At 43.7% G+C, this 12,547-nt stretch overlaps 1 protein-coding gene across 3 annotated transcripts in view; it reads left to right on the forward strand.

Moving 5' to 3' along the window:
• The window catches only part of TBCE (tubulin folding cofactor E), a 79,750-nt gene that overhangs the window by 52,966 nt on the left and 14,237 nt on the right, over positions 1–12,547 (forward strand). For all 3 annotated transcript variants that reach the window (XM_055425768.2, XM_055425769.2, XM_055425767.2), the window contains 2 exons: positions 4,744–4,929; positions 10,367–10,455. In XM_055425768.2, the coding sequence (XP_055281743.2) occupies positions 4,744–4,929; positions 10,367–10,455 (275 nt within the window). The remainder of the gene's footprint in view (positions 1–4,743; positions 4,930–10,366; positions 10,456–12,547) is intronic.

Here is a 12,547-nt window from a genome sequence, read left to right on the forward strand (position 1 = left end):
CCTCTTTGGCTTTCATCAAGAGGCTCTTTAGTTCTTCACTTTCTGCCATAGGGTGGTGTCATCTGTGTATCTGAGGTTATTGATATTTCTCCCAGCAATCTTGATTGCAGCTTGCGATTCATCCAGCCAGGCCATTTCTCATGATGTACTCTGCATATAAGTTAAATAAGCAGGGTGACAGTATACAGCCTTGACATACTCCCTTCCCAATTTGGAACGAGTCTGTTGTTCCATGTCCAGTTCTAACTGTTGCTTCTTGACCTGCATACAGGTTTCTCAGGAGCCAGGTAAAGTGGGTTGGTATTACCATCTCTTCAAGAATTTTCCACAGTTTGTGATCTGCACATTCAATGGCTTCGGCATAATCAGTAAAGCAGCAGTAGATGTTTTTCTGGAACTCTCTTGCTTTTTCCATGATCCAGCAGATGTTGGCAATTTGATCTCTGGTTCCTCTGCCTGTTCTAAAACCAGTTGAACACCCGGCAGTTCTCGGTTCATGTACTGTTGAAGCCTCACTTGGAGAATTTTGAGCATTACTTTGCTAATGTGTGAGATGAGTGCAATAGTGCGGTAGTTTGAGCATTCTTTGGCATTGACTGTCTTTGGGATTGGAATGAAAACTGACCTTTCCCAGTCCTGTGGCTACTGCTCAGTTTTCCAGATTTTCTGGCATATTGAGTGCAGTACTTTAACATCATCTTTTAGGATTTGAAATAGCTCAACTGGAATTCTATCACCTCCACTAGCTTTGTTCGTAGTGATGCTCCCTAAGACCCACTTGACTTCGCATTCCAGGATCGCTCCAAGTGAGTGATCACATGATCGTGGTTATCTGGGTCATGAAAATCTTTTTTTTGTGTAGTTCTTCTGTGTATTCAATATCTTCTGCTTCTGTTAGGTCCATATCATTTCTGTCCTTTATCAAGCCCATCTTTGCATGAAGTATTCCTTTGGTATCTAATTTTCTTGAAGAGATTTCTAGTCTTTCCCATTCTGTTGTTTTCCTCTATTTCTTTGCACTGATCACTGAAGAAGGCTTTCTTACCGCTCCTTGCTGTTCTTTGGAATTCTGCATTCAAATGGGTATATCTTTCCTTTTTCTCCTTTACCTTTCGCTTCTCTTCTTTTCTCAGCTATTTTTAAGGCCTCTTCAAACAACCAGTTTGCTTTTTTGCATTTCTTTTTCTTGGGATGGTCTTGATCACTGCCTTTTGTACAATGTCACAAACCTCCATCCATAGTTCTTCAGTCACTCTATCAAATTTAATCCCTTAAATTCCTACAGTTAAAGCAATATTATTTCTGCATCCCAATCTGAATTAGGAGTGGACAAATACTGTTTAATTTCACTTATATGAGGTACCTAGAATAGTCAAATTCATAGACTCAGAAAGGACACTGGTAGATGCCAGGGGCCGGATGGGAGTGGGTGGGGAGTTAGTGTTTAATGGGGATAGAGTTTCAGTTCAGTTCAGTCGCTCAGTTGTGTCCGACTCTTTGCGACCCCATGAATCACAGCACGCCAGGCCTCCCTGTCCATCACCAACTCCCGGAGTTCACTCAAACTCATGTCCATCGAGTCAGTGATGCAATCCAGCCATCTCATTCTCTGTCGTCCCCGTCTCCTCCCACCCCCAAACCCTCCCAGCATCAGGCTCTTCCAGTGAGTAAACTCGTCGCATGAGGTGGCCAAAGTATTGGAGTTTCAGCTTTAGCATCAGTCCTTCCAACGAACACCCAGGATTGATCTCCTCTAGAATGGACTGGTTGGATCTCCTTGCAGTCCAAGGGACTCTCAAGAGTCTTCTCCAGCACCACAGTTCAAAAGCATCAATTCTTCGGCGATCAGCTTTCTTCACAGTCCAACTCTCACATCCATACATGACCATGGGAAAAGCCATAGCCTTGACTAGATGGACCTTGGTTGGCAAAGTAATGTCTCTGCTTTTTAATATACTATCTAGGTTGGTAATAACTTTCCTTCCAAGGAGCAAGCGTCTTTTAATTTCATGGCTGCAATCAGCATCTGCAGTGATTTTGGAGCCCCCCAAAATAAAGTCTGACACTGTTCCCACTGTTTCTCCATCTATTTCCCATGAAGTGATGGGACCAGATGCCATGATCTTTGTTTTCTGAATGTTGAGCTTCAAGCCAACTTTTTCACTCTCCTCTTTCACTTTCATCAAGAGGCTTTTTAGTTCCTCTTCACTTTCTGCCATAAGGGTGGTGTCATCTGCATATCTGAGGTTATTGATATTTCTCCCGGAAATCTTGATTCCAGCTCGTGCTTCTTCCAGCCCAGCGTTCCTCATGATGTACTCTGCATATAAGTTTAGGAAGGTGAAAAATCTGGGAGATGGGTGATGGTGAGAGCCATACAGCAGTGTGAATGTTATATACAGTTAAATTTGTTAAAATAGTATGTTTTATATTATGTGACTTTTACCACAATGAAAAAAACATGGGAGAAAACAAAAAACTGAAGTATTTTCTCGGCAGCATCTGGTAGACAGTGATCCTCCGATACCCCAGCAGACAACACAGATTCAGAATGTGATTTTGCTGCAACAGAGAATTTAATTTCCTGCATCAACAGTTTCCCCCTCTCTGTAGGGTTATCTTCATCAGCATGTAAGTTTCATGCCTTGTCCTGTCTTAAAACATGTCCCCTTTCCAATAAAACTCCTCGGAATGAGAGTAATCTAAGCCCAGCCTCCTCTCACTGTTTGGAACCCGCCTCACAGCCCCTCCCCAGCTACTTCTTCCAGGGTTACTTTCCAGTTGCTAGATGCTGTGGCCAGAAGCCCTGGACACGATTGTCCAGTCTCCATTACCTTACGGGGCGCCGCCCTCTCTGGGGTTCTCACGACCTCTGGGCCACTTTTTGCCTGAGGCATCACCTCTGACTCTGGGGTTACAAATACCTTTCCCAGTCTGGTAATCTCTCTAGCGCCACATTCCAGAAAAAAACGTATATATGTTTATACTGACAAAATTTATCGTCAGAAGTATTTCATCCCCTTTAATTATGGTGATTTCTAGGGAAGTTTGATTTCTGTACGCATTAAGGGGCATGGTGTTTATTGTACAATTTTTGGCAATTCGTGTATCTCATCATTTATTCTCAAATGTGATCAAATGATACAACCATTTTCAGCTGTTTTACAGGCATACTTGGATTTCCCTGACAGGTCTTGTTGCCGTGATCCAGTGCTGATGGTGAAATGTAATGTGTCTGAAGATCTGTTTTGAGTCTCTTGAAAAGCCTGACAATAGTCCTTACATATGGCAATATGATTAATATTTTTATTAAATTCTTCTAGAGATTATTGCTAAAAATTGCTATAAAACAATTTTATAATTTAAAATTATGGTAAATATACATTTATATAAAATATATCAATGGTGGTAAATATAAATTATGGTAAAATATCCTATACTTCTGTAGACTATAGAATATTCATGTTCTAATTTTATCCCCATATTTAAACTTTCATTTAGTTCAGGGTATAATTTAAAAGATTTTGTACGTAATCCTGTTATCCACAAATGTTTTCTTTTCTTTGTGTCCTTATTCAATCTTTGTCTAGCCATAGGTAAGATTCTTCTGTAGTTGTGTCATGTACAGTTTGGATCAGTTTTTAGAAATCTCAGCATTATTCTGTAAGTAGTTTTCTTAAGTATTACAGCTAGAATATCTTAATGACCTTATCTATCTGGTTTACTTAATAGTTCCTGTCCAGCTGGACATTTTTATGGTTTCCAGAATTCCTCAGTTATAAAAAATGCTATTATATAGAATCTTTGTCAATGCAGTTTTATTTTATTTTTAAATAATTGCCTGCTGACAGATTCCCAGGAGTATGATTATACAACCAAACTTGTAACTCAACCTTGCAGTCTTTGAATGTTAGGACTTTTATTTTTTGCCAGTTTTATTGAAAATAGTTTCATTCTTTGAATTTACTTTTTTTAAATTTTACATTTTTGGCTGTGCTGGGTGTTTGTGACGCTGTGAGCTGCTTCTCTGGTTGCGGCGGCGAGGGATAGGCCCTCTCCAGTTATAGTGCATGGGCTTCTCATTGCTGTGGCTTCTCTTTCTGTGGAGCGTGGGCTCTCGGTGTGCAGGCTTTAATAGTTGTGGCATGTGGGCTCTAGAGCACAGGCTCAGGAGTTGGGGAGCTTGGGCTTTGTTGCCCTGAAGCATATGGGGTCTTCCCAGACCAGGGATCGAACCCTTGTCTCCTGCATTGGCAGGAGGATTCTTTACCACTGAGCCACCAGGGAAGCCCCAAATTTGCATTTCTTAATCATTAGCAAGATGAAACTTTTCCCCATGGTTTTAATACTCTTCCCTGTTTTATGAATTATCTGTTCTATATTTCTTATCTGTTTGTCTGTTGGGATTTTACCTGCTTGCATCAGCTCTCAACACTTTATGATCAATTGTATCAATTACACTTTTAAAAAAATATTCCCTTTTATGCTGTTTTTACTTTTTTAGCATAAGGAAAATTTTGAAAACCGTCAGAACATTGCCTTATGGCCATTCTTGGTGGATGATACTTGCTTTCTCCTTCTTTTTAAAAATTGTTTAATTGCTTTTATTTGCTAATATATTTATAAATGCAGACATTTTACATTTGTGGCAGACTGACAGTTTATAAAGGATTTTTGTGGGTGTGATCTTATTTAAATGTCCCCACCGATGATACTCTCTCTTCTGTTTATCTCCATTTCCAGGCACCCAACAGCCGGATCCTTCATTCGTCCAAACAAAGTAAATTTTGGAGTAGACTTTCTCACTGCAATTAAGAACCGCTATGTGCTAGAAGATGAACCAAAGGAAGAGGAAACAGAGCAGATTGTTATAATTGGAAATAAACCTGTAGAAACCATTGGTTTTGACTCTGTTATAAAACAGCAAAGGTAAGTGCAACTGATAATCGTAGAGCTGACTTTGACAGTTTCATCCACGTTCAGGATTTAAGTTCACTTGACTGTGTGTCCGTGCTGAGAACTTTGCTCCCAAGCGGGTCTCTTTCCTGCAGATCACCAAACTGCAATCAGAGGGATCCAAGGATTAAATATTTAGGGGAAATTAAAGTTCTTATTTTAGCACAGGACTTTTCTAGATTGAAAGATAAACATTGACTTGCCCGTTATTATTTATGCCATACTCTACTGTATTGACTAATTACGAAGGAGCTCAGGTTGGACATTTGATGAGTCAGGAATGGAAACGGAAGTCCACTTTGTTTTCCGTGCCATGGAGCAGGATGTCACCTTCTAAAACCCAGTGGTTCCCGTCTCTGCACACCCTCATCACCTGGGCTGCTTTTGAAACATGCCAAATTCTGCGTCCCATCCCAGACCTACTGGATCAGAATACCATGGGCTCTTGCTTTTAAAGTGTGCCCCGAAGTGACTGTGTCTCAGTTCAGTTCAGTCGCTCAGTCGTGTCCAACTCTTTGCGACTCTCTGAATCGCAGCACACCAGGCCTCCCTGTCCATTACCAACTCCTGGAGTTCACTCAAACTCATGTCCATCGAGTCAGTGATGCCATCCAGCCATCTCATCCTCTGTCGCCCCCTTCTCCTCCTGCCCCCAATCCCTCCCAGCATCAGGGTCTTTTCCGATGAGTCAGTTCTTCGCATGAGGTGGCCAAAGTATTGGAGTTTCAGCTTTAGTATCAGTCCTTCCAATGAACACCCAGGACTGATCTCCTTTAGAATGGACTGGTTGGATCTCCTTGCAGTCCAAGGGACTCTCAAGAGTCTTCTCTTCACAGTTCAAAAGCATCGATTCTTTGGCGATCAGCTTTCTTCACAGTCCAACTCTCACATCCATGCATGACCACTGGAAAAACCATAGCCTTGACTAGACGGACCTTGGTTGGCAAAGTAATGTCTCTGCTTTTTAATATGCTATCTAGGTTGGTCATAACTTTCCTTCCAAGGAGCAAGCGTCTTTTAATTTCATGGCTGCAATCAGCATCTGCAGTGATTTTGGAGCCCAAAAAAATAAAGTCTGACACTGTGTCTAAGGGGCACTAAATGCATTTTGAAACTGCTGTGTTTGAACTTTCTCTGCACTTTCAAACTCTTTGAACACAGTGATGCTCTGCAGAGAGCCTCATTGTGTTATTCTGATGCACCATGTGAACCGAATGGAAGCTAATATTCACAGAAAGCCATGCACAACTGTGTGGTTTTGTGTGACTTCCCAGGTTGCACTTCTTTAGTGATGGTCATTGTGGTGTGTGACCCTGACCTGGATGAGGCATCCTAGTAGTGACCCCTGGTGGCCACTCTGGAGAGTAGATTTGCTGCTATTGACACCTTTAGTCTCTGAAAGAGTTAAACTGTGATTCTGTTCAAAATTAAATTCTTTGCTATCTTTTTATTCTCATTATTATTATGGTGATTTAAACATGATACAGAATTTAACTGCACATGGGCACAAGGTTGAAGAGGAAATACATTTCCTTTTTTAAAATAAAAAAAAATTTTTTTTTTCTTTTAAATTTTGGCTACACCATGTGGCTTGCAGAATCTAAGTTCCCTGACCAGGAATTGAACCTAGACCATGACTGTGAGAGCCCAGAGTCCTAACCACTAGACCATGAAGGAACTCCTAGTAAATTCATTCCTCGATATCTTGGTTTTTAGCATTAAAAAAAAACACACACAAAAGAAATCAAGATTTTTGAAAAAGCAGTAACTTGACTGTTAATGACAAACAACATACATTCATTGTTGAGGATTTAGAAAATATACATTGAACGAAAGAGTCATGACTAATGCACCACTGAGAGACAATGAATGTGGATGATTTCTGCTTTATAAAAGAACTTCATTTATAGAAGAACTGTGGGGCTTCCCTGGTGGCTCAGATGGTCAGGAATCTGCCTGCAGTGCAGGAGACCCGAGTTTGATCCTTGGGTCAGGAAGATCCCCTGGAGAAGGGAATGGCTACTCACTTTAGCATTCTTGTCTGGAGAATTCCACGGACAGAGGAGCCTGGCGGGCTGCCATCGATGGAGTCCTAACGAGTTAGACACATGAGTGACGAACACTGACAGAACTATATCCTTCATAGGGTTAGAGTTCTTTGCTTAATTTTTTCCATTTAAAATGGAAAGATTAAAAATTTTTTTTTACACCAGAAGAGGTACTTTTCCCCCTGTTGGTTGATCTCTTTCCGAGAACACCATGGGCACTGTGAGTGTTAACAAATTGCCAATAGGTTTTTCTCCCCTGGTTTATGGACAGCTGCATAACTCAGTTTTCTAGTGAATGACTACCTACTGCTTGCATATCTACGTGTTCACTAATTAGCAGTGTCTTTCTGAAAAGGACCCAGTGTTGGAGTCAGTCAGGCTGGATTCAGATGTTGGCTCAGCCACTTTCTTTCTAGTCCTGACACCAGTTAGAGCTTCTTTGGTTTCTAAGCTTCAGTTTCCTCATTTCCAGAGTAATACCTGAACTATTAGAACTCTGGGAATAACAGGTGGTAGGCATCACTGTTGGGGTGATGCTTGGGTTTTGTTTTTTTTTTAATTTGGCCTTGCTGTGCTGTGCGTGGGATCTTACGTGGGATCAACCCGTGCCCCCTGCATTGGGAGTGTGGAGTCTTAACCACTCGGCTCAACCTCAACTTTAAGCCATTGTATTATCTCCTTAATAATTCCAGCTGACCAGCTTTGAGTTTGCAGCACTGAGAAAAGACTTATAATGAGGAAGCAAAACCAAATGATAGCCACTGTGTATGGTTTCTCTTTGGAGATGGCTGTGCTCTGACTGAGGTCTGAATTGAGACCTGGATCCCTAAGCTTCCAGGCACCACGTGGAACTCACAGGTCCAGCACGATAGTTTTCATTCTGGAGGGAAACAATGACGTCTGCCGGACATGGTGTGAACTACTAGTTGCAGGTAGTTGAGTTTCACGCTGTTCCTCCTCTTTCCATGGTGTCACATACCTGCAAAGCTGGGTTTGGGGTCACTCTTGTGCTGAAAGAAAACCAAGTCCTGTATCTCCTGAAAATCATCATGGAACAGGAAAAGGAGGGGTGGGCTCCATTCAGACTTCAGAGTTTGAGAAGTTGTATAGTGCCCAGCAGACACTCGTTTGACAGGACATAAATAATTATAAACTTGTTTATAATTATTTATAAATAATTGCTTAGTAAATGGTATTTTCTTTTGGCCTCGGGGCACTGCGGAAAGTTGCTGAAATGCTAAGGGCCCCATGCACTGAGAAAGTTTGGCAGCCTATGCCCCAGAACTTTGCCACCACCTTTCCCTCAAGTTTCTGTGACTGTAATAGCTCACGCCTTGCAGGGTGGTCTTAGTATCCCCCAGAGGCTGTCAGTTTTGTGTTTACTTTTATAAATACTTGTAAAATGACTTGCTGTATGTCACACTGTATTCAGAGGGTTTCACAAATACTGAGCCACTAAATGATAGCATATCAAAGTTGTAAAATATACATAATGTAAAATTTACCATCTTAACCATTTTTTTTTTTTTAATTTGGCTGCATCGGGTCTTAGTTGCAGCATGTGGGATCTTTTTGTTGCTGTATACAGACTCAGTTGTGATGCATAAGCTTAGTTGCTCTGAGGCATGTGGGATCTTAGTTCCTGGACCAGGGATTGAGCCTGCATGCCCTGAATTGCGTGACAGATTCTTAACCACTGCACCAACAGGGGAATCCCCATCTTAACTCTAAGTATATAGTTCAGTAGGATTAGGTACATTCCCACTGTTGTGTAACCAGCAGCGCTGTCCATCTGAACCTTCTCTTCTCCCCAGACTGAAACCTTGCAGCCCTTAAACAACAGCTGCGCTCCCCCTCCCCCGGCCCGTGGCAGCCCCCATTCTCCTTCTGTGTCTGTGAAGTTGACCCTCACCTAGGTACCTCATATAGATGCAGGCATGTAGTGTTTGTCCTTTGGTGACTGGCCTTTTTCACATAGCGTAATGTCTTCCAGGTTCACAAATGTTGTTCCTTCCTTTTTAAGACTGAATAATACTCTATCGTATGGATGAACCGCACTTTATTCCTTGGTCAGTGGGCACTCGGTTTGCTTACATGTGACCATTGTGAATAATGCCACCATGATCACGGGCGTGTGGATGTGGCATCTGAGGTGCAGAGATGGTAACACACCCACAGCCAGAGGAGGGGTGGAATCAGGACTGAACGCAGGCAGTCTGGCTCCAGACCCTGTGTTCTGAACACTCTCCGGTGCTGTAACACATGGGCTCTTTGAATGAACAGAACACAGATTCTCGACACTTAAAAAAGTGTCTTCTGGGACTTCCCTGGTGGTCCAGTGGCTAGGACTACACTCCCAGTGCAGGGGGCCCGGGGTTTGATCCCTGGTCAGGGAACTAGATCCCACATGCTGAAACGAAAAGACCCAGCACAGCGGAATAAATAAATAAATATATTTTTTTAAAAAGTGTCTTCTGAGAGTATCTCAAAAGGCTAGAGATACACACACTGGCTGTATCCCTAGAGAGATTTTGCCACGTGAGTGCAAAAAGTATGAAGTAGTGTGTCCTTTAACACTGTTGGGAATAGCCTCCCTGTCACCAGAGGAACAAATAAATGAACTGTGGTCTCTGTCTGTGGTGACAGACTATGGGTGTGAACATGTATATTCTAGAGCATGTGTCCATGTAGTCCCATCTCAGTGCGGAACAGGGTATTGTTGAGGGAGAAACTTAGTCACAGGAAAATGAAAGTGAAGTCGCTCAGTTATGTCCAGCTGTGTGCGACCCCATGGACTGTAGCCCACCAGCCTCCTCCGTCCATGGGATTTTCCAGGCAAGAGTACTGGAGTGGGTTGCCATTGCCTTCTCCCGGGGATCTTACTGACCCAGGGATTGAACTGCAGACAGACACTTTACCCTCTGAGCCACTAGGGAAGCCGTACCCTATCGTTTATGTCACATTTTATAATATTCAAAACTGCAATAGCTGTTTAGGGACATGGAAATATAGTAAAACTATTAGAAGAGTAAAATAGTAAACTATAAAAAAAATAGTAAAACTATTAAGAAACGCGTAAGAGTAAGTCAGCGCTGACCCCAGTCCCTGGTTCCCTGTGGGGAGTGGAGGACGAGAGGAGTGGGCAGTGGAAAGGGACTCGAGCGGATTTCAGTGTTGTGTATAATTTTTGTAATGCTTTCTTTTTTTTTCCTCCCAGTAAGGCTTTATTTCTTAATTTGGGTGATGGATACTGTTATTTCTGGTGCCTTTTTATGTGTCTAAAACGCTTTTTAATTTTTTAAAGGGCCGGTGGATAGCGTGCATGTTTATGTCTCCATGTGAACTATGTGTTTTTCATACAGTCAGCTGAGCAAGTTGCAAGACGTTTCTTTGAGGAACTGCGCAGTAAATGGTGCTGGTGACAACGGAGGAATTGCCAAAGCTTGCCCTAGTATCCTTTCCAATGAGAACTCGTCACTGGGGTCGGGCTGGATTGGACACTTGAGCCAGACACCCTGGTTCCCTACCCAGTGTCCGTTCTCCTAATGCGGACTCGGTTTCCCCTGAGGTTGTCGCCGCTCGGGTAAATTGTTACCTTCCTAGACCATTTGCTTTCAAGTGGGGTGTGTGACTCACCCGGACCGGGGAGAGCTAAAATGGGAGTGTCTGGACAGGGTTTCTTCCAGGGGGACAGACGTGGCCAGACCAGCTTCTGTCCATTGCCTGCCGCCCTGCTCGCCCGCTCCGAGCACAGAGGGTCCAGGGCTCGGCAGCCAGGCTGCAGGACGAGAGCCATCCAGGGGAGCCTGGAGGGAAGGCACGGAGAGGGACTGGCACCTTGGATAGCACTGCACCAGCCCTGATGGGCTTCCTGAGAGGGAGGGAAATAAATTCTTTCTTTCCTTCATTAAGGTTTCTGCTCACGCAGCAATGCGGTTTGAAATCATACCTCAAAAACAAGCTTTTCCAAATTGGTCATCTATCTCTTATAAGTGTGTTCTTTGTTTTTTGCCCTGTGTGTCTCTTATGCCCACACCTAAAAATAGAGGAGGTCAGTCTAAAAGGAAAATCATAATAAACTTGCCCCATTTTGTAGTCCGGTAGAGCGCAGTTCAAGTGCTTCTTGGATCTGCTACAGTCCAACAAACCCCAAATAAATGCATCTTTTGGCGTTAAAAACAAAAAGTGGCAAGTGAAATAGACTTTCTCTGACTTTAAAAGGTCTTCTGTCAGTTCCTTAAGACTGCCTCATCTCTGCATGATAGTTTATGCAAAAGACAGCAGCTCATAGGTCTCTCGATTGAGGAAATGGCTGATGAAGAGCTTTCTTTTAGCAAAATATTTCTAACCACTCTGATGCTACCTACGTTGTGATAGGAATTGAAGCGTAGCTCCCCAAGCCAGTGTTTCAGAGGTGCAGTCCCTTGGTGCTGGGGCTCTGCTGGGATTTGCGACCACTGGTTCTTTCTGCCGGTGAGTAGCGCCCCACGCCACCTTTGCCCCAGATGCAGTCGTTCCCTCTGCAGCTTAGGCAACAGAGTCAGGGCACTGAGGTGGGTGTGGAATGGAGCTTGGTAAGGAGCAAAGTGCCACAGAAGTGCGTGGCGCATTCTATAATCCGCCTGGCCTCCTCCTGAATGGTTTCGGAAGACTGGGAATTGGGTGGTTCAAGGCTCATTTTCAGCACACAGAAAAGCTCTGGTCAGCAGAGGGGTTTGGGTGTGCAGGTCGGCTGATTGGAGTTGTCAGCAGTGTGCTGGGCAGTCATCATCTTGCTTGTTTATACCGCTTTCTCCTGGGTAAGAGTGTCCCCCAAGATATGAGGCAGTGAGTTTTGCTGAGATAATCAGGTCACAGTCTATATTTGCAGGCCCAGTGATGAATGCCTTGCACTTGCTCACTGAATTCTCACCCAAAGTTGAAGGATTGCCTGGTGTGTTAATCCAGTCATCGTTTCTAGACTGATCCTTCTCTCAGATTCTTCACTGGGCCCTGGCTTACGGTGGTGGGAGCACATCAGATTGGAGAGCTTGGCTGGGAAGAGATGTCTCTGAACTTGGGGAGGAGCCTCTGCCCACAGGAACAAGTGACAGAGCTCTCAGGACTGTGTGTGTTCAAGTATATGTGTGTATGTGTGTGTGTGTGTGCATGAATGTCTGGGTGTGGGGCCACTACATCAAGTTGAAGTCAGAATACAGGTGGTCCCTGTGCTCTGTTGGAGAAGGAAATGGCATCCCTCTCCAGTGTTCTTGCCTGGAGAATCCCAGGGATGGGGGAGCCTGGTGGGCTGCCGTCTATGGGGTCGCACAGAGTCGGACACGACTGAAGCAACTCAGCAGCAGCAACAGCTGTGCTCTGTCCAGGCTAGTAGAAATACGTATGATTCTAGCTACACAGTGAAAAGCGAGTGGAGAATGACTGGACGTGAACCCTTTCCAACCAGCCTGATGGCCCGGAGTTAGCAGGACTGGTGAGAATGAAGGGTAGTGGGGGTGTGACCACCGGTCACTAAAAGTGCCCAGCACAACCACTGCACGCGGGTC

Source organism: Moschus berezovskii, chromosome 12 (assembly GCF_049115385.1).
Source record: "Moschus berezovskii isolate FMDL1 chromosome 12, NW_MosBer_1.0, whole genome shotgun sequence".
Taxonomy (NCBI): Eukaryota; Metazoa; Chordata; class Mammalia; order Artiodactyla; family Moschidae; genus Moschus; species Moschus berezovskii.